This window comes from Ochotona princeps, chromosome 24 (assembly GCF_030435755.1).
Source record: "Ochotona princeps isolate mOchPri1 chromosome 24, mOchPri1.hap1, whole genome shotgun sequence".
In the NCBI taxonomy this organism is placed as follows: domain Eukaryota; kingdom Metazoa; phylum Chordata; class Mammalia; order Lagomorpha; family Ochotonidae; genus Ochotona; species Ochotona princeps.
In genome coordinates, this window is record NC_080855.1 from 19,441,496 (window position 1) to 19,461,123 (window position 19,628).

General features: G+C 44.3%; 2 protein-coding genes across 7 annotated transcripts in view; both read right to left on the minus strand.

Moving 5' to 3' along the window:
- THUMPD1 (THUMP domain containing 1) overlaps nt 1-9,550 on the minus strand; it is a 75,909-nt gene extending 66,359 nt beyond the window's left edge. Inside the window, exons 1-6 of one of the 6 annotated variants that reach the window (XR_009247607.1) lie at nt 9,289-9,550; nt 7,724-7,898; nt 3,862-4,110; nt 3,051-3,463; nt 2,477-2,558; nt 565-750 (exon numbers count right to left, since the gene is read on the minus strand). Coding sequence is in view for 2 of the 6 variants with exons in the window: in XM_012927563.2 (XP_012783017.2) it covers nt 3,054-3,463; nt 3,862-4,110; nt 7,724-7,898; nt 9,289-9,519 (1,065 nt within the window). In the remaining 4 variants the exon portion in view is untranslated. Of the gene's footprint in view, nt 1-564; nt 751-2,219; nt 3,464-3,861; nt 4,111-7,723; nt 7,899-9,288 lie in introns of those variants that run through there. The other 5 variants (XR_009247606.1, XR_009247604.1, XM_012927563.2 and 2 more) reach the window with 5 other exon arrangements.
- The window catches only part of ERI2 (ERI1 exoribonuclease family member 2), a 51,563-nt gene continuing 39,707 nt past the window's right edge, over nt 7,773-19,628 (minus strand). The window contains exon 11 of the transcript XR_009247602.1: nt 7,773-7,898. The gene's annotated coding sequence lies outside the window, so the exon portion shown is untranslated. The remainder of the gene's footprint in view (nt 7,899-19,628) is intronic.

Consider the following 19,628-nt stretch of genomic DNA (forward strand, 5'->3'; position numbering starts at 1 on the left):
TACTCAGATGTCAGTGAAAATGGTTGACAAAGCTGAGAAAAATCTTTCAATGAATGAATTCAGATTCCAACAAAACACAATATTGTGTTATTGGGGGAGTAGCATGACCTTGTGCTACACTCAGGTTTTACCAAATAAATACAAATCCAATAGAAACAAACTATAATGTCAAATCGCTCTATACACTAGCAGCTTCACCCAGTTCCATACAGTTGTACGCTGGGTAGGTGTATGGCCAGTTTTATCCCCAGAGTCCCTTTGTCCTGCACTACCAAAATAAAAGTGTCCTTGTCTTATAGCAAATCAGCTGATGAAGGCACCAAGACCCTACCTTCCCTGTTCTTCCACATGATGCGAATAACATCTATCATCATTTCAAGAACATTTTATTCTCCTGAAAAATTAACATTTTACATATCTGGAGATACTTACAGAAGTTTCTGCCCCATCCACATTAGCAAGGTGCTGCCTGCTCTCCTTGCCCCTCCCAAGCCCTTATAGCATGGTTTACCTATCAGCACAATTAAGGTAGGACAGAAAATTCTGTCCCCCAAAAATGTCCCCATTCCGTCTTGAATTATCACAGCCACCTGTGCAGGACCTTAACATTCACATCATTGCCTAGCCTTTTAAAGTTTCAGAACAAACCCATCTCCAACAGCCCTTTCCTATTCTCAATCTGGATAACAGTTTGCAGACTTGGTTTGTGTTTGCCTCTGTCAGCCTTTTCCAGTTGTTTTGTCAGGAGTCCTTGAAAAACAGCAAAAATTCAGAGAATGCTCATGGTGAACAAGAGCATTAAATTGAAAGATACTCTTATTTCACAGAAATTCAGATCTGCCAGCTATGGCTGAATATTTCCTCTGCTTTCTGAGACACGGTCTCAGGTTAAGCAGATTGCCAGGAGCTTCTCAGTCATGCAATAGTACTGGAAAAATAAGAGGACATGCTATTCAATTGGGCATGGTCATTATCCCAGGTGGATTTGAGATCTTTTGTATTTTTTGTTCTCAGGCCTGCTGCAGAAACATTTCAATTGTTCTCCTGGCAACTCCTGATGTGAGTTTTCTAGACTGTTTCTTGTCAGATCTAAAATTGTCACTTTAACAAACAGCTTCTTTCTGGGATTTTTTAACTTTCTGGATTGCTTAGTCACTGATAAAAACGTATGCTAAGTTGGCTAGGTTTCTGCAGCCATTCTTGTTTTTACAGTGTTTAGCAAAGCTTGGCCTACAGTTATTCTAAGTACAGGACAGCTTGCATTTAGAATCAAACAGTCAAGAAGTCTGCCCCTGGTAAACCACTAGGTTGTTGCATGGAGGAGGGGATTTATGTACTCTTCTTTGACCAGGTTTAGTTTTGGGTTTGTTTGTTCAACATTTTTGCATAAGCAGGTCTTTGGTGGAGTTCACCATTTTTTCTAGCATTTTTAGAACGTCTTTCATTTCATCTCCCAAGTTCTTAATATCAACAACTCTCTGAAGAGTGCAGTGTGCTCTAACATCAGCAGTTCTTGGCATTAAACTGAGGGTAAAATTTGTCACAGTCAATCACTGATGGTGCACCAGGATGACTTTTGGTTTTCAGAAGAGATACACATGAAATACACATTGGCCTCTGCCCAGCAATAGAAAAAGTCTTCAAACAATTTTAAATGTCATCATCATTCACAAATCATACAAATGCTACAGTATGGCAAATATTCAATCAACAGTCACAGAAGATGCTGTGTTCCAGTTAACTAAGCTCTTGAGCATATGATAGATGGTAAGTAAACCTGTTAAACTGAAGGTTTCAATTTTTTTTTATGCTGTGTGTTACCCTACTGTTTTGTTTGAGAGGAGGATCTTCCATCCGCTGATTCACTCCCCAAGTGGTTGCAACAGCCAGAGCCAATCCAAAGCTAGGAGCCAGTAGCTTCCTCTGGTTCTCTGGCTCAGGTGCAGAAACTCAAGACTTTGGGCGGTCCTCCACTGCTTTCCCAGGCCACAAGCAGGGAGCAGGATGGGAAGTGGGGCTGCTAGGATTAGAACCGGCGCCCATATGGGATCTCGGGGATGCAAGGCAAGGACTTTAGCTGTTAAGCTACCACGCAGGGCACCACCCTACTGTTTCCATGTTGGTATCATTACATTTTCATCGACTATGTGCATTTTCTTCTCTGGAACAAGTTCTGCTAATAAATAACTTGCTTGCTAAATCTTTGAACTTTTTTGAACAATAGCTTTACTCTTTTAATATTCCAGAATGCATTCAAAATAACCAACATCCTTATTTATCAAATGGTTGTGATTTACAACTGTTGGGACAATTACTAATTTTCACAGTCTAATGCACCAAGTAAGGCATGATGGCATGAGAGAAGAGTCCATGCAAAACCCTGGGGAGGTAGCTTTCATTCTACAGAATTTCTTCGTGTCCTCTGCTGTACTGGTGTATTAAAGGAACTCAAAGACCATACTTCTCAACCACTAACCTTATCAGCAATGTCTGTAGGTCTATGCCTAAGATCGTCCTCTTCCACCTCACATCTTGCCTTCAAAAACTGCAGCAATGAACTGTCGGGAGTTTTTTATACAAAGAAATGTTAAAATATTAAAAATAGAGCTAACAAGAAAAACGCAAATACAAAAACACCAAATAAATCATTTCTAACCCACCCAATCTATGCTTCTACAACACGAATAAGAGTACACAAAAACATAAAAATTGCTTCTTTAGAGTGAATAAATTTTCCTAAGATTCTTTCATTTCAGCAAGCTTGTCAACTCCCCTGGGTCAGCTGGCAGTGTCAAAGGGGAAGCTGGGAGGTAATCATGAAGGAGAAGCCAAAGTCATCCTCCTATTGGTAGCAAGTACCCTCCTTGCAGCAGTTGTGGATCTTAACACGCTGCCATGTAGGACTGAAAGATCTATTACTATTACAGGGCTTCCTGCATGAGATCAATACTTTTAAGAATAGCATTATGCAGCACACAAAGGTCAAAAACATTTGCAGTTGACAATTTGCCTGGAACTCACTGAAAACCGTACCACCAACAACCAGTTACCTCCTATGAGACATCAGTTGTATCTGACTTGGGTCCATCTGTGATTTGACTGGCAGATTCAGGTTTAGTTCCTCCCTCTTGTGCCACCTGAGTCTCTGAGGTCGGATTTGTCTGCCTGGGCTCCTCACTACTGTCTGCCACGCCCTGCTGGTTATCTTCCCTAGCTGCTGGATCATTCTGATTCAACCTGTCATCAGATTCCAGTTTTACTTCTTTCCCATTTCCTTGCTTTGTGTGGAGCTGGGATGGGTCCTTGGCGCTCTTCACCACCTCCTGGAGATTGTACTTTCTGAATAGTATGTAATCTTTCACAACACTCAAGCAACAGACAGCTTTGATGATTTCTACTACCACGGTGTACTGTGGATTCGTGAGATCCACTTTATTTTCCGAATTGAGGCTCCCCACGACTCCTGCAACAAAAATAGGAAAACACTTAGCTTAAAAAGAATACCATTAAGTATGATGAATTACAAAATAATTTATCCTTTAAGAATTGTTAAGACAACATATACAAGTTCACTGTTCCATGTAGACTTAAACTGAATCTGCTGAGTTCTTTCAACAAACAAAACTGAAATCCTGAGGCATGCAATAAAAGCACTTTATCACAAAAAAATTCAATCTAAATTTGAAAAACACAACTACTACAAAATCCCCTATTCATACTGAAATCAGGCTTGTTATATTTAAGGCCATTTTAGCCTGCTTGTTCTGTAGTCAAAAATACTAGGACATAAACCTCCAGGAAAAAAAAAAATCTTAAAAACAAGTGTTTTGTACAACTACGTAAAATAATTAAGAAACATACCTGCTAATTCTTTGATAACTTCTTCTCTATTGACATGACTATTATTTCGAGATTTGTATACAATTTGAAATGTCCCTTTGTTTGGAGCTTTAAACCAAGGTTCCAGGAATGTTTCCGCATATTTTTTCATATCTTCCAAGAAAGCTTTGCATGTGCCCGAGATGGGTAACATTCGCAAGATGACTCGGGTTTTTTTCTTCTTAGTTTTATACATATCCTGGAGAATATGATGCACTAATTTCTCAGGTTCTAAAACAAAAACATCAAAACAGAAGGAACAAATTAGACGTTCTCATTTTGAAGATTCCTTAAGTTCTTTCAAACGCATTTTCATTGGTAGTAACTACAAGAAATTCTTATTAACAGTTTAAATGAATCTTAAGTCATTTTTTTCGCCATCTATCTTCTCTTCGTACTATGTATATCAACTTCACATCTACAGCTTTCATTAAAAGCAATCCTTTGGCATGAGTGCAGGCATAACAGGTCAAGATGCTAGTCAGCATACCCATATTTGCTATCAGAGTGTCTGGCATTGATTCCTGCCTCTGTTTTTGATTCAACTTCCTGCTAGGAGGTGATGGCTCACGTGTCTGGGTCCCTGTCACCTACGTGGAACATCCTGAGTTCTAGGCTTTCTTTTGATTCAGGCCCAGCTGCTGCTCATGTTTGGGTTGAGAAGTGCATCAACACATGGAAGATTCTGTCACTCTGCCTTTCAAATAAATACAACTGACTTTTTGAAATGCTAAGGGCAAATGCAGTGCAAATATCTTTTTGTATCAAAAAGTTGTTCTGGTAGACAAAAGTTCACATTTTGCAATATCTTAACTTTATTCAACTGCAACAGCCAGTTACTATTTCCTCTAGCAGCAATTAACAAGCAAAAAATTAAATATTATAGCTTTACAGAAAAAAAAACCCCTGCAAGTCTCTTAAAAATTTCTAATTATTTCAACCACTGGCAAATCCGATCGCCAGAACAGAGTGTGGGATGGGCCGGGTTTGGTTGCGACACAACCAGTACACATTATGGAATGCCAGGGCGTGGCTGCCTGTACTGGATGTGAATGCAGCACCCATCTAGCACACGTGAGATCCAGGAAGGAAGGGGCAGAGCTGGCGGGGGGATTAAGGGGCTGGTCCCCTTACCAGTCAGCTACTCCCACTGGAGAGTTTTGGCTGGGATAGACAGACCCGACCAAGCAAGGCTATAACACCTGTGCGCTGCATGTGGACTAGATCAGGGCCGCAGCATCAGCTGGCAGAAGCTGGCACTGGGGACTAATTCTGTTGAGTCAAATCTCAGGACCACCTAAAGAGTGCATAAACCAGGACAGAGAGACCTGGGAGGGAAAAGTGGGTTCCCCCTTCTTGGGTCACTATTCCCGTGGGAGGGCATGAAAACTAGGACGGGGGCTGGGATGACTAGATAGAGAGGCACTCAACAACATCTGTGAGGGCTGGATGGTTGAGTTGGTTAGATAGAACTAAGCTTTAATACCCATTGACAAGTACCAGAGCCAAATGGGATGGGGGACAGACTGGTCTTCTGCTACTGGCAAACCAGGGTAGGGGGCGGGCTTGGTGGGGGTTATTGTGGGTCGCCCCGACTAGGCTGCAGCTCCCACTGGTTGATGTAAGGGCCGAACCAGACTGGACTGCAACACCCATTGGTTCCAGTGCAACTCGGGACTGAAAACAGAACCAACCCAGCAATTGCAACCACCAGCTGATCAGGGTGATGGACTGTGCCGGGCCCTGTGCTTGCTAGAACATACAAGAATCTAGTCTGGGAATACCTCAAAGTATCTTTGGAGATCTTCCCAATCGAACTGCTGGACTCAGAACTCTAACCAAGAAAAGACAGAAGACTGAACAGGACAATCATTCATCTCAGCTATATGTTGGCAGCAAATTATGGGGCAAACGGAGACTTTATGATGGACCATATCAATTGGTGGACGACCTCATCGAGCGAAACTGGCAGCGATTCATAACTGCAGAACTATTAACACCACTCGAGCACATATCTCGGAGCATGCCCCACATCCGGGACTTAGGGTGGGCGGGAAACCGGGTGGGGCTTCTCCCTCAATATCCCCCTTTACCTCAGATACGTGATGGAAACAATATGGACATAATAGCATTACCCACTTTCCTATCCCCCTAAACCTTTTTTTTTCCTTCTTTTTCCTTTAACTGTAATTAACTATGTAAAGATTGTCAACAACAATACAATAAAAAGAAAAAAAAAATTAAAAAAAAAAATTTCTAATTATTGTGTGACAGGATAGATCAGTTTGCTAATCCTTAAATGTTGGCATCCCATATGAGTTCCTAGTTTGGATCCCAGCTGCTCGGCTTCCCACGGCACTCCCTGCTTGTGGCCTAGGAAGCAGTGGAGGATGGCACAAAGCCTTGGGACCCTGCATCCGTGTCAGAGACCTGGAACAAGCTCCTAGCTCCTGTCTTCAGATTGGCTCAGCTCTGGCCACTGTAGCCATCTGGGGAGTGAAACAGCAGATAGAAGATATGTCATCCCTTCCCTCTGTGAATCTGACTTTCCAATAAAAATAAATTCCTGAAAAACGATTTTTTAAGTAATAGGTTAGCTAAGTTAGTGCAGAAGTCTAGATTATTTTGTTTTCTTTCTTATAAAGTTTTATTCCCTTTAATTGAAAGGCAGATTTTATAGGGAGAGGGAGAAATGAGAGAGAGCTCTTCCATCCTCGGATTCACTACTAAAATGGCTGCAACAGCTGGAGTTCAGCTGGTGTGAATCAAGGAGACTGGAGCTTCTTCTGGATCTCCCCTGTGGACACATGGGACCAAGGAGTTGAGCATCCTTTGCTGCTTTCCTAGGCACATTAGCAGAGAGCTGGAACGCAAACAGAGCAGCAGGTATCTGTATGAGGTGCTGGTACTGTAGGCAGAGGCTTAACTTAGTATGGCACGGTGTTAGCCCCGAAGTTCCCATTCTGAAAGGAATCCCAGAACCACGTAGTGTACAAGTTCAACACCCTATTCTATTGCTACATACATCTACTGATAATAAAATGTTAGCATGTGATAAAATGCTTAACTGAGCCATGTTCAAGAAACTATTTTTTTTAAGATTTATTTATTACAAAGTCAGATATAGAGAGGAGGAGAGATAGAGAGAAAGATCTTCCGTTCAATGATTCACTCCCCAAGTGAGCACAATGGCTGGTGCTGTGCTGATCCAGAGCCAGGAGCCAGGAAACTCCTCCAGGTCTCCCACGCAGGTGCAGAATCCCAAAGCATTGGGCCGTCCTCAACTGCTTTCCCAGGCCACAAGCAGGGGGCTAGAGAACTGGAACTGCCGGGGTTAGAACGGTGCCCATATAGGATCCCGGCATGTTCAAGATGAGGACTTTAGCAGCTAGGCCACTGCACTGGGCCCATGAAACTATTTTTTTTTAAAGATTTATTTATTTTTTATTACAAAGTCAGATATACAGAGAGGAGCAGGAGACAGAGAGGAAGATCTTCCATCCGATGATTCACTCCCCAAGTGAGCCGCAACGGCGGATGCTGCGCCAATCCGAAGCTGGGAACCAGGAACCTCTTCCAGGTCTCCCATGCAGGTGCAGGGTCCCAAAGCTTTGGGCTGTCCTCGATTGCTTTCCCAGGCCACAGGCAGGGAACTGGATGGGAAGTGGGGCTGCTGGGATTAGAACCGGCGCCCATATGGGATCCTGGTGCGTTCAAGGTGAGGACTTTAGCCGCTAGGCCACGCAGCCAGGCCCGAAACTATTTTTTAAAAGCATTCCCTAAGAAAGGCACATATCCAGATATCATGAAATTAAGAATCCCTAAGGGTATCAGTCAGACCCACCTATCCCGAGTGTCCTGATGAACACTACGTTATTTGCTCCACTTTCCACTGACTGGAATCTTCTCAGCCTCATCTCCGTAGACGCCTTAAGGTCACCAACTTCTTTCTTCAGAGCAGCCTCTGCGTCATCGTCATCTCCCTCACTGCCAGAGGGCTGCAGATCCTTGTCTGTAAACTGTTTGCATAAAACTAATGAGAAATGACCCAACAGCTCATGTTTCAACACCATCATTAGCTACTTATATATGAAACTCCCAGAGGCAGAAGACTCAGCTCCGACTCTAAAGCTTTTTACTAAAAGACTGCTACACCACTCCCTTCAACAGCAGGTGGGCGCTTCCTCAGACTTTCATACACATAATTGGAAAGTGTTCTCAGCATCAGTAGAGGTACTGTGACAGTCTGGGAAAGACAGAAATGAGCTCACCAACTGAATTATTTCGGGACTGACCTTAATACCATACCTAGGTATCTTTGTGTTGGATGTATGCCAATCTCCTTCTGGCGAGATCAGACCGACTATAATAATTGCACATTTATGGATCTTTCTTTACATACTATGATGCATGAGGATACTTCAGAAAGCTTATAAAAAACAGAATAAAGCTGGATTATATAACTGTGCTTCACAAAAATTGTAAAATCCATGCATACACGAAGCCTTCAAAATTGGGGGAAAAGGCATATTTTAAAAACACTGTACACATGAATTTCAAAAAAAATTTTTTTTTAAAGATTTATTAATTTTTTCATTGGAAAGTCAGATATATAGAGGAGGAGAGACAGAGAGGAAACTCTTCCATATGGTTAGTCACTCCCCAACGGCCGGAGCGGAGATGATCCAAAGCCAGGAGCTTCTTCCAAGTCTCCAATGTGGGTGCAGGGTCCCCAGGCTTTGTGCATCCTCGACAGCTTTCCCAGGCCACAAGCAGGGAGCTGGAGGGGAAGCAGAGCTGCAGGGACTAGAACCGACGCCCATATAGGATCCTGGGCATTCAAGGAGAGGATTTTAGTCATTAGGCCACCATGCTGGGCCCAAAACAGGGCCTACTTTTTAAGATGTATCTTTATGCGTATTTGAAATGTAACTGGAACTGCCACTGAAGCCACTCTGTGTGACAGCGGCTGGACAGACACACACACACACACACACACACACACACACTCTCTCTCTCTCTCAGAGGCAAGTTTATATGAGACTGGTTAGAAGCAGTACTTCCTACACACTCTGTAAGAGCTAAGTTTATATGAGGCTCGTTAGAAGCAGTATTTCCTAACGAGCTTCGGCAGGTCCCCCGATCCGCAGGAGGCAAATAGTAAATGGGCAGTCCAACTGAGTGAAAGTGAAAGTGAAGTCCCAGCGGCAAAAGCTTCGAGCCCAAGAGCCAGACAGTTCCACGCCACATGCCTACATGGCAGGCCACTGCACACACGGCTGGCCGCACACACACGGGAGGCCACGCGGACACAGGAGAGGCCAGGCCTCCCACTCGCGGCGCGCAGGCGCGCAGAGCTGCTCGGCCTTCCAGCGCTTCCTCCGCCCACCCGCGCCCCGGGGCCGGTACCTTTTCTGGCCCATACATGTCGTCGCCGTACTCGTTGAGCAGGCTGTAGGCCTCCTCCACGCACTTGCGCTCGTTCATGTTGCACGTGATGAGGATGCCCTGTAACCCGGGCTCCAACTGCCTGGGCCCGCCGCCGTCGCAGCGCCGAGCTCGCTTGGCCTGTACGTACTGGGCCCTATTTTTGCGCTTCCCCCCACCAGCCTGGGCGGGTTGTTGGGCGCAGTCGGCCATGCTGCGGCTGAGGTGAGACAAAAGTCTCCTCACGGCGGTCGGCGTCTTCGCCGTCGCTGACTCGTTACGTCAGAAGGCCGCGCCGGTCCACCCGAACCCGCCGCCAGGGCACTTTCTGTGCGGCGCGGGGTCCTAAAGCCGGCCGGAGGGCCGCGGAAGGTGGACGCAAGGCTCGCCTCTTCCCAGGTCCTCGCGGTGACTGACAGGCTTGGCTGTGCCGCGCGGATGGAACCGGCAGAGTCTGGATCCGCTGCATATAGATCTTGCTGGAGAGCAACAGTTTCGTATATTCTTTCTTGTTCATGCTTTCCGTTCTGGAGCACCTATGAATGTGTGCTGCTCAGAGCAGCTGGGGCCATTCGCCAAGCAAGACACTATTGATTTCCTTTATTATTTTTTTTTAAGATTAATTTATTTTTACTGGAAAGGCAAATCCATAGAAAGAAGGAGAGACAGAGGGAGTGATCTTCCATCCGTTGGTTCACTCCCCAAATGGCCCAAACGGCACAAGCTGAGCTGATTCGAAGCTAGGAACCAGGAGACTTCCCTAGTTCTCCCACATGGGTGCAGGATTCCAAGGCTTTGGGCCATCCTCCACTGCTTTCCCACAGAGGAGGGAACTGGATGGGAAGTGGAGCAGCCGGTACAGAAAGCAGCGTCCATCTAGCATGCTGGTGCTTGGAGCTGGAGGACTTGCTTGCTAATCTATTGTACCGGCCCCCACTGGTTGCCTGTCAGGCCAGTGGGCCTTAAAATCACCCTACTTGTTTGTTCCTTGGAAATCTGTATTCAGTAGACTTTATTCTAGTGCTCTTGTGCACGACCCCAGATGCACAAGAAAAATAGGACAGAGAAAAGAGCCAGGAGCTTTTTCTGGGTCTCCCATATGGGTGTAGGGTTCTGAGGCTTTGGATCATCCTCTATTACTTTTCCCAGGCCACAAGCAGGGAGCTGGATGGGAAGTGGAGCAGCCAGGACATCAACCAGCACCCACTAGGCTACCGCGTTGGGCCCTGCCTAAGTTTTTTTTTTTCCTACTAGATTCTTTTGCTTTGGTCAGTACAATTAAGATCAGAGTTTTGGATAATAAAATGTTAACTTACCAACGTTCCACGCTGTAGCCTATAGTAAATGGAAAATGTTCACTTCCTTCTCAGAGTTCCTTCCCTAATTGTGGAAGTGATCTTTCTTCTCTTGGAAGTGATTTCTTAAGAAACAATTTGAAGGGCCCGGCGGCGTGGCCTAGCGGCAAAAGTCCTCGCCTTGAAAGCCCCGGGATCCCATATGGGCGCTGGTTCTAATCCCGGCAGCTCCACTTCCCATCCAGCTCTCTGCTTGTGGCCTGGGAAAGCAGTCGAGGACGGCCCAATGCATTGGGACACTGCACCTGCGTGGGAGACCCGGAAGAGGTTCCAGGTTCCCGGCTTCGGATCTGCGCGCACTGGCCCGTTGCAGCTCACTTGGGGAGTGAATCATCCGACGGAAGATCTTCCTCTCTGTCTCTCCTCCTCTGTGTATATCTGGCTGTAATAAAATGAATAAATCTTTAAAAAAAAAGAGAAACAATTTGAACAAAGTAGTTTATTTAAAGTTTATTGCCTTTAAGACGACAACCAGAGGGAAAGTTTAAGATTTATTTATTTTTTATTGCAAAGTCAGATACACAGAGAAGATCTTCTGTATCATGATTCACTCCCCAAGAGACCACAATGGCCGGTGCTGCACCGATCCAAAGCCAGGAGCCAGGAGCTTCTTCTGGGTCTCCCATGAGGGTACAGGCTCCCAAGGCCTTGGACCATCCTCAACTGCTTTCCCAGGGCAGAAACAGGGAGCTGGATGGGAAGCGAGGCTGATAGGATTAAGACTGGTGCCCATATGGGATGCCAGAGCACTCAAGGTGAGGAGTTTAGCCACTAGGCTACTGTGCCAGGCGCAGGAAATTTAAAAAAAAATAATAGTAATATAAAGTAAAATAGATAAAAACACATAGCACCAACATGTCTTACCTCTACCAAGTGGTTTTTGTCACATTTAATTGAACGTTATTTAATGTGTTCCATTGGCTGTGTAGCCTTTGCCACGTTACTTGCTACACTGTCCTTTCATTCACTGACAAAGTATGTGAGGGACTCACCCCAAAGTCTCCTTTCCTATATGAACTTGGGTCTAACTCCAGAGAAGTCACATTTGGCCTGACTCATGCTGTCATGTGCAGCCTACACAGCTCCTCTAAGTGTCCTGATCTCTTGATCCTGACACTGCAGTTAGTTTCATCCCACCACTGCCCAGAATCCCAATTTCAAAAGATATGCTTCTCTTAGGGCAAATTTGACATGGGAGGAAAGACCTAGGTTATTTATTTACTTATTTTTTTAGTATTAGTTTATTTAAAATGTAGAGATTGAATGAATAAGGGAGGGGAGAAGAGAAAGAGATTTTCATCTATTTGTTTATATATCAAATGGTTACAAAAGGCTGAAGCCAGAAGCCAGGAAGTCTCTAAGGGTCTCTCAGGTGGATGGCCAACATCTGCTATTTCCAAGGTGCATTACAAGGGTGTGTGATAGGAAGAAAAATAGCCAGGGCTAGAACTGGCACTCTGCTTACAGTTAAGACCTTAGCATGGGAAGTCTACAAGATACACTGTAAAATGTGGGGAAGAAATCCAAGACATAAGTAGAATGAACCAATTCATGGTGGCTTTTTTGTTTTGTTTTTAAAGATTTGTTTACTTCAAAAGCAGAGTCACTAAGAGAGAGAAAGAGATCTCCCATCCACTGGTCTGCTCCTCAACAGGTTGCAATGGCCAGGCCAAAGTCAAGAGCTGCTTCCTGACCTCCCACACGGGTGCAGGGGCCCAAAGCACTTGGATCATCTTCCTCTGCTGTCCAAGCACATTAGCAGGGAGTTGGATCGGAACTGGAGCATCCAGGAAAGGAGCCAACACCTATATGGGACACTGGGATTGCAGGTGGTGGTTTAACCGTCTATACTATAAAGTTGCCCCCCATAATTCATGCTTTGAAAGGGAATAGGCATGAGTGTATGTAAGGAGTTCTCTAAAAGCTCATGGAAATGTAGATTGTGGAAAACTATATACAAATTTCAAAAATATTTCTGCACCAAAATAAACTTTTAATTCTATTTGCTACAGCTTTTTATTATTATTATTATTATTATTATTATTATTGGAAAGCCGGATATACAGAGAGGAGGAGAGACAGAGAGGAAGATCTTCCATCCGATGTTTCACTCCCCAAGTGAGCCGCAACGGGCCGGTGCGCGCTGATCCGATGCCGGGAACCTGGAACCTCTTCTGGGTCTCCCACGCAGGTGCAGGGTCCCAAAGCTTTGGGCCGTCCTCGATTGCTTTCCCAGGCCACAAGCAGAGAGCTGGATGGGAAGTGGAGCTGCCGGGATTAGAACAGCTTTTTAAAGTACTCTTGCATATATATTTGTACACAAATGTGTGTATATGTTTTAATTCCATTATATATCAAAGTGATCATTAGAGGGCCTAGTGTGGTGCCTTAGTGGCTAAAGTGGCTTTCTGGCCTTGAACGTGCTGGGATTCCATATAGGTGCCGGTTCTAACACTGGCAGCTCCGCTTCTCATCCAGCTCTTTGCTTGTGGCCTGGGAAGGCAGTCGAGGATGACCCAAAGCCTTGGGACCCTGCACCCATGTGGGAGACCTGGAAGAAGCTCCTGGCTCCTGGCTTCAAATCAGTTCAGCTCTGGCCATTGTAGTCACTTGCGGAGTGAATCATTGGATGGAAGATCTTCCTCTCTGTCTCTCCTCCTCTCTCTCTATATCTGACTTTCCAATAAAAATAAATAAATCTTTTTTTTTTTTAAATCATTAGATAGTTCTACCTTATGCCTTTTCTCCACATTTCTTTTCTACAGTCCAAAGCCAAGGATAAAGAGGTATTAAACCTCTATTCTTTGCATTACAAACAGAATGGTAAAAAAAGACTAAGTGGCACAGATCTCTCCAACTTTGCAAAAAGGTGACTCAACAGGTCCTGCTACTTGTGTCCAAATACCCCAGCCTTTTCTCAGATGATGTAACAAGTCTGGGGAGAAGAGAAAGCAGGCTAGGGGGTTTTGTTATTCTTTTTTTTTTTAAATATCCTTTCCTAAAAGGGACATCAAGGTGATCACCTATAAAGATTAGAGATGGCTTAAAGAAGAAATTGGCATCACATTCCCCTCTGAAGAACTGAGCCAGAAAGGAAAGAAGGGACAGATGGCAAGGCAGATAAAGTGAGATAGGGGTTGGGGAGGCCAGCAGAAGAGCAACCTACAGTCCAAGACAGGTAATTCCACAGATGTGTGAGTTTCTGGTGGTTTCCGAGTGGAGGATAATGAGAGAGAAAGGTGAGTAAGAGACAGATAAGGACATGCGTCTCTATTCCACAGGCTGAAGCAGGAGGAGCAGATGAGTCAAGACAACCTCCCTGCCCACTGCAGCTCCCCAGACACACAAGCCTATGCTGAAGAGAAGGGAAAGGAACAATGTACACTGAGTGGATGAACTTTTAGTAACTGAAAATAACTTGGAAGTTGTGGAATCATCGAAAGTGTCACTAAGGGATAGGAGGGGGTATGGGATTTGGCAATACAGGAAAAGAAAAATGGGGAAAAACAGTTTTGAGCTCAAAGTTGTAAAAATGTTATAAATATCCATCCCAACCATCTCCTCACACCCCGGGCTTGTTTTGCAACACGTGTGCAGATTATGCCTTATTACATTTTAGTACGTAATGCTGTAGCTTTCATTTTAAGCATATGTATATATTAGTCTTGTGAGTTAAAGTGTGACTAGACATTCACAAAGTACTGGACCCATAGCCAGGCTTACTTCTTAGCCTCCTGGAAGTGAGGGTGACCACTGAAACAAAGGCAGAAGTAATGCTGCTTCTAAACCCAAATCTACAGCTTACTTACTGTCTCTTCCCCGCACCCTCAATCAATCACTTCTTGTCAGCCAGCTGATTTCAGAGCATCTGCCTAGGGACAGGGGAGCCCCTGGGTTGAAACAGCCAGAATCACTGCTCAGAGGAGTCACCCAGGAAAGGTCATCAAGCAGAAGAATACGTCCCTGTTAGATCACAGCAGCTGGAATCCCAGGCTCTGCTTTCAGTCCAGCCTTCTGCTAATGTGACCTCAGACACAGGAGACGACAGCAGCCTACCACCCCTGGTCTGGTCCAGCCCTTGCGGTTTGCTGCAGGCATTTGGGAAAGCAATCAGTGGTTGGAAGATCTCTATCACTCCTCTTCTCAAGTAGACAAACATAAATCAATTTCTTTAAAAATGTAGTATGAGATAGATTTCTTCTACTTATATGTAACTCACAAAACAAAAGGGTTGGGCCTGGCACCATGGCCTAGTGGCTAAAGTTCTCACCTTGAACGCACCAGGATCCCATACGGGCGCCGGTTCTAATCCCGGCAGCCCCACTTCCCATCCAGTTCCCTGCTTGTGGCCTGGGAAAGCAGTCAAGGACGGCCCAAAGCTTTGGGACCCTGCACCTGCATGGGAGACCTGGAAGAGGTTCCTGCTTCCCGGCTTCGGATTGGCACAGCACCGGCTGTTGCGGTCACTTGGGGAGTGAATCATCGAATGGAAGATCTTCCTCTCTGTCTCTCCTCCTCTCTGTACATCTGACTTTGTAATAAAATAAATAAACCTTAAAAAAAAAAAGCAAAAGGGTTGACATAGTTATATAAATACTTCCTTCTTCCTGTAGGACAAGATTATGAAAATGTTCCTCTTTATTTTTTATAGAGTTATTTTATTTTCGGAAAATTAGATTTACAGAGAGAAGGACAGATGAAGAGAAAGATCTTTGTTCACTGGCTCACTCTCCAAATGGCCAAAATGGCAGGAGCTTAGCTGATCTGAAGCCAGAAGCCAGGAGCGTCTTCAGGTCTTCCACACAGGTGCAAGTCCCGAGGCTTTGGGTCATCTTATACTGCTTACCCAGGCCACAAGCAGGGAGCTGAAAGGAAAGTGGAATAGCTGGGATATGAGCCAGTTCCCATATGGGATCTCAAAGTGTGCAAGACAAGCACTTTAGTTGCTATGCTACTGCATCAGGCCCATATTTCTTTTTTAAAAAAGGTTTTATTAGGGCCTGGCATTTTGGCTCAGTGGCTAAATCCTTGCCTCTCATTTGCTGGGATCCCAGATGGGTCCTGGTTCATGTCCTGGCTGCTTTATAAAAAACATTTTATTATTTAAGTTATTCAGAGGAAATATTCATGACCTCAAACACTTAGGCAACCCTGACAGGTCCTTGTGAGACAGGAATCCAGAAGATATTGAGAAACTATTACAGCTGTCCATTTTTTCAATTTGATTTAATTTTGCCAACATAAAACATGCTCCCTGCCCCCACCTTGCTCTCTGCAAACAACAGGAAAGCTCATCTCTATCAGTGTTGATTCACTAAGAGAAACACAAAGAGGTTAAAACTAAAGCACAATCAAATTTCATTTGGAAGTAGCATCGCAATAGGAATATATGTATTAAAGTTAACTAGAAGTGATTCCAAAGAAGTTGAGGCAAGGGGAAGTCTTTTTTTAAGATTTATTTATTTTCATTACAAAATAAGATATATAGAGGTGAGAAGAGAGAGAGAGGAAGATCTTTCGTCCGATGATTCATTCCCCAAGTGAGCGCAATGGCCGGTGCTGTGCCAATCCGATTTGAAGCCAGGAGCCAGGAACTTCAGGTCTCCCATGAGGGTGCAGGGTCCCAAGGCCCTGGGCCATCCTCAATTGCTTTCCCAGGCCACAGCAAAGAGCTGTATGGGAAGTGGAGCTGCTGGGATTGAACCGGCGCCCATATGGGATCCTGATGCATTCAAGGCAAAGACTTTTAGCTGCTAGGCCACCACACTGGGCCAAAGGGGATGTCTTAAAAGGCAAGAATGCAGAAGATAATGCAAGCTATTTTGAAACCATAATCTTTGGTGATCAAGAGCAATAACAGTGACATTAGGGTCCAGTGCGGTAACACATGCCGGGATCCCATATGGGCGTCAGTTCTAATCCTGGCGGCCTGGTTCCCATCCAGCTGCCTGCCTGTGGATTGGGAAAGCAATCGAGGATGGCCAAAGGTCAAGGAACTCTGCACCTGCATGGAAGATCTGGAAGAAGCTTCTGGCTCCTGGCTTCAAATCGGCTCAGCTCTGGCCACTGTGGCCACCTGGGGAGTGAATCATCAGATGGAAGATCTTCCTCTCTGTCTCTCTTCCTCTCTGTATATCTGCCTTTCTGATAAAAATAAATAAATATATCTAAAAAAAAAGAGAATGATATGAGGTATATAAGTCATGCTGTACACTGAAAATACTCAAGAAACTAGTGTTATCTTCTACTTAAAGATTAGCCACAATCCTAGTTCTTTGTTCCTTATTGTTTAATCTTAGGGTGAGAAAAAGCAGTGGGGGAAATGGCATATTAGAAAAAAGGGCCCAGTGCGATAGCGTAGCAGTTAAAGTCCTCGCCTTGAACGCGCCAGGATCCCATATGGGTGCTGGTTCTAATCCCGGTGGCCCTGCTTCCCATCCAGCTCCCTGCTTGTGGCCTAGGAAAGCAGTGGAGGACGGCTCAAAGCCTTGGGACCCTGAACCTGCATGGGAGACCTGAAAGAGCTCCTGGCTCCTGGCTTCAGATTGGCTCTGCTCCGACCGCGTTGGTCACTTGGGAGGTAAACCATTGGACAGAGAAGATCTTCCTGTCTCTCCTCCTCTCTGTATATCTGCCTTTCAATAAAAATAAATAAATCTTAAAAAAAAAATCTCTGAAAAGCTTTGTCTTGGCTGAGATATGCATTGACTTATTTAGGTTTTCTTAAGATGGACGAGCTTCAGAATGATCCCAATAGGCCACAGTCCTGCTTAGATGAAGACTTAATTACTCTGGGCTAGTGCCTACTGGCCGTGTGTTCAGAATTATTGGAGCTAAGTGATGGATACATAGTGGCTCACTACATAGTAAGTTGTATATAAAAATTGTGGAAAATTTTTCACAATGTGAGAAAGTGAGAGATACAGAAGTAGAAAATATGATTTGCACATTCTTATTGTACACAGCTAAAGAGGAATGGTGTAATAGGTGGCACAGACAAAAGGCTCAAGAATTATTAAATATAGGAGATATTGCCACATGTTTGTGGTAGATTATTTTCTCTAATACTTCTTCTATTCTATTAGAAGAGGAGGAGAAGGAAGTGGATTATAAAAGACACAGAGAAGGAAGTGGATTATAAAAGACACAGTAATGTCCTAGATTAGAAAGTAGATAATGTCAAGAGTCAGAAAGGGTAACCAAAGTGAGGACCTTGGATAATTCATCCTTTGTCCCTGGATAATATGCACAGAGTTTTAGGAGTACTGGTTCATGAGGTGGTGGGAAGTTGAGGACATGCTCCTGTAGCTATTTATAGATTTTTTTTTAAAGATTTATTTTTATTACAAAGTCAGATATACACAGAGGAGGAGAGACAGAGAGGAAGATCTTCCGTCCAATGATTCACTCCCCAAGTGAGCCGCAACGGCCAGTGCGCGCCGATCCGATGCTGGGAACCAGGAACCTCTTCCAGGTCTCCCACACAGGTGCAGTGTCCCAAATCCTTGGGCCATCCTTGACTGCTTTCCCAGGCCACAAGCAGGGAGCTGGATGGGAAGTGGAGCTGCCGGGATTAGAACCGGCGCCCATATGGGATCCTGGGGCTTTCAAGGCGAGGACTTTTGCCGCTAGGCCACACCGCCAGGCCCTATTTATAGATCTTAGTGAAGTAAGGAAAGGGGAGAGAGTGAAGGTTTAAAGAAATAAACGGAGATGTGAAACTTCTATTTTCAACTGTAGAAATGTAGTGAGATCCTCAGACAGCAGAGAGAGCTCCCTGGAATGTTTCTGCACTCAAGCAGTTAACGTGTGTTAAGTAGCCTTGAATGCCCAGGGTCTCTACGTAAGTGAAATGAAACCTAACTCAGAATTCACAAAAATAAATAATAAATAAATAAAACTCAAGCTCAGCCAATCATAGGCAACCAAGGAACTTTAGCATCAAAGCACTGTCTTGAACTTCCAACCCACATAATCCAAATAAGGCAACTACTCAAACTTAATTAATCAATCTCTTGGCTCAGTTTCTACACTCACTAGAAAAGTCTTCCCTTCCTGCCCTTCAGTGGAACTCTATACTACTTTCCATTTTGAACTACTTGACACTGGAAAACTGCTCAAACTCTGCAAAATTTTAATGTGCCTTAGTTTATCGTTTGACAAGTGTAACAATCATAAAGCACCGTTTACATCCTTAAGTGCATTTCTCTAAAACCATGTTAAGTTGCTCAGGTGTTGGCACAAATAGGCAGAGAATACCCAGGGGTTTTCAGAGAACTGAGGTTTCCTCAGATGAGTATAATGAAAGGGGAGCAATGCAAAGCTGCTGAGTAGTACACAGAAATCCATGCTGGATAAGAAGTAAATGAAGGAGCTGATGCTTAAGTTGATGGACTAAAGATTTTAGTGGGGCAGGAGAATTATTAGGATGAGGGTACTAAAGGAAAATGAACCAGGAAGTTAGGAGTAGTTAGCTAAGAGAAACGGAATGTTGATTTTAGAGGTGGTACTAAGAAGACATTTGATATGCTCATAAGAATGAGGGACTGAGACTGGGAGGAAGCCTGCTCATCAGCAGAGGGAAAATCAAGGAAATGACGATGTCAGAGTGTGGGTGAATCACTCTTGGGAGGACTGAAGTCACCAAGAATGATGGCAGATACTGTACCAGAGAGGGTCTTAAAGTAACAGGAATCAGCAGAACACCGGCTAAAACCGGATACAAATCAAACTACTCCAAAATCTATCTGCAAAGAATTAATTTTATGAATAAAGATCTACTTAGCATCTGAAGAAGTCAATCGCTACAAACTGTAACTCAGTTTAGCTCTGACATTGTCTAGAGTTAGTTTGAGGCTCTACAGCTTAAACGGCACAATACCCAACAAGAATGACCTTACTTTGGGTTCTAGCTCAAACTTGGGCATTCCAAGGCCACCCATACTTCTCACCAATTGGTTACAAAAT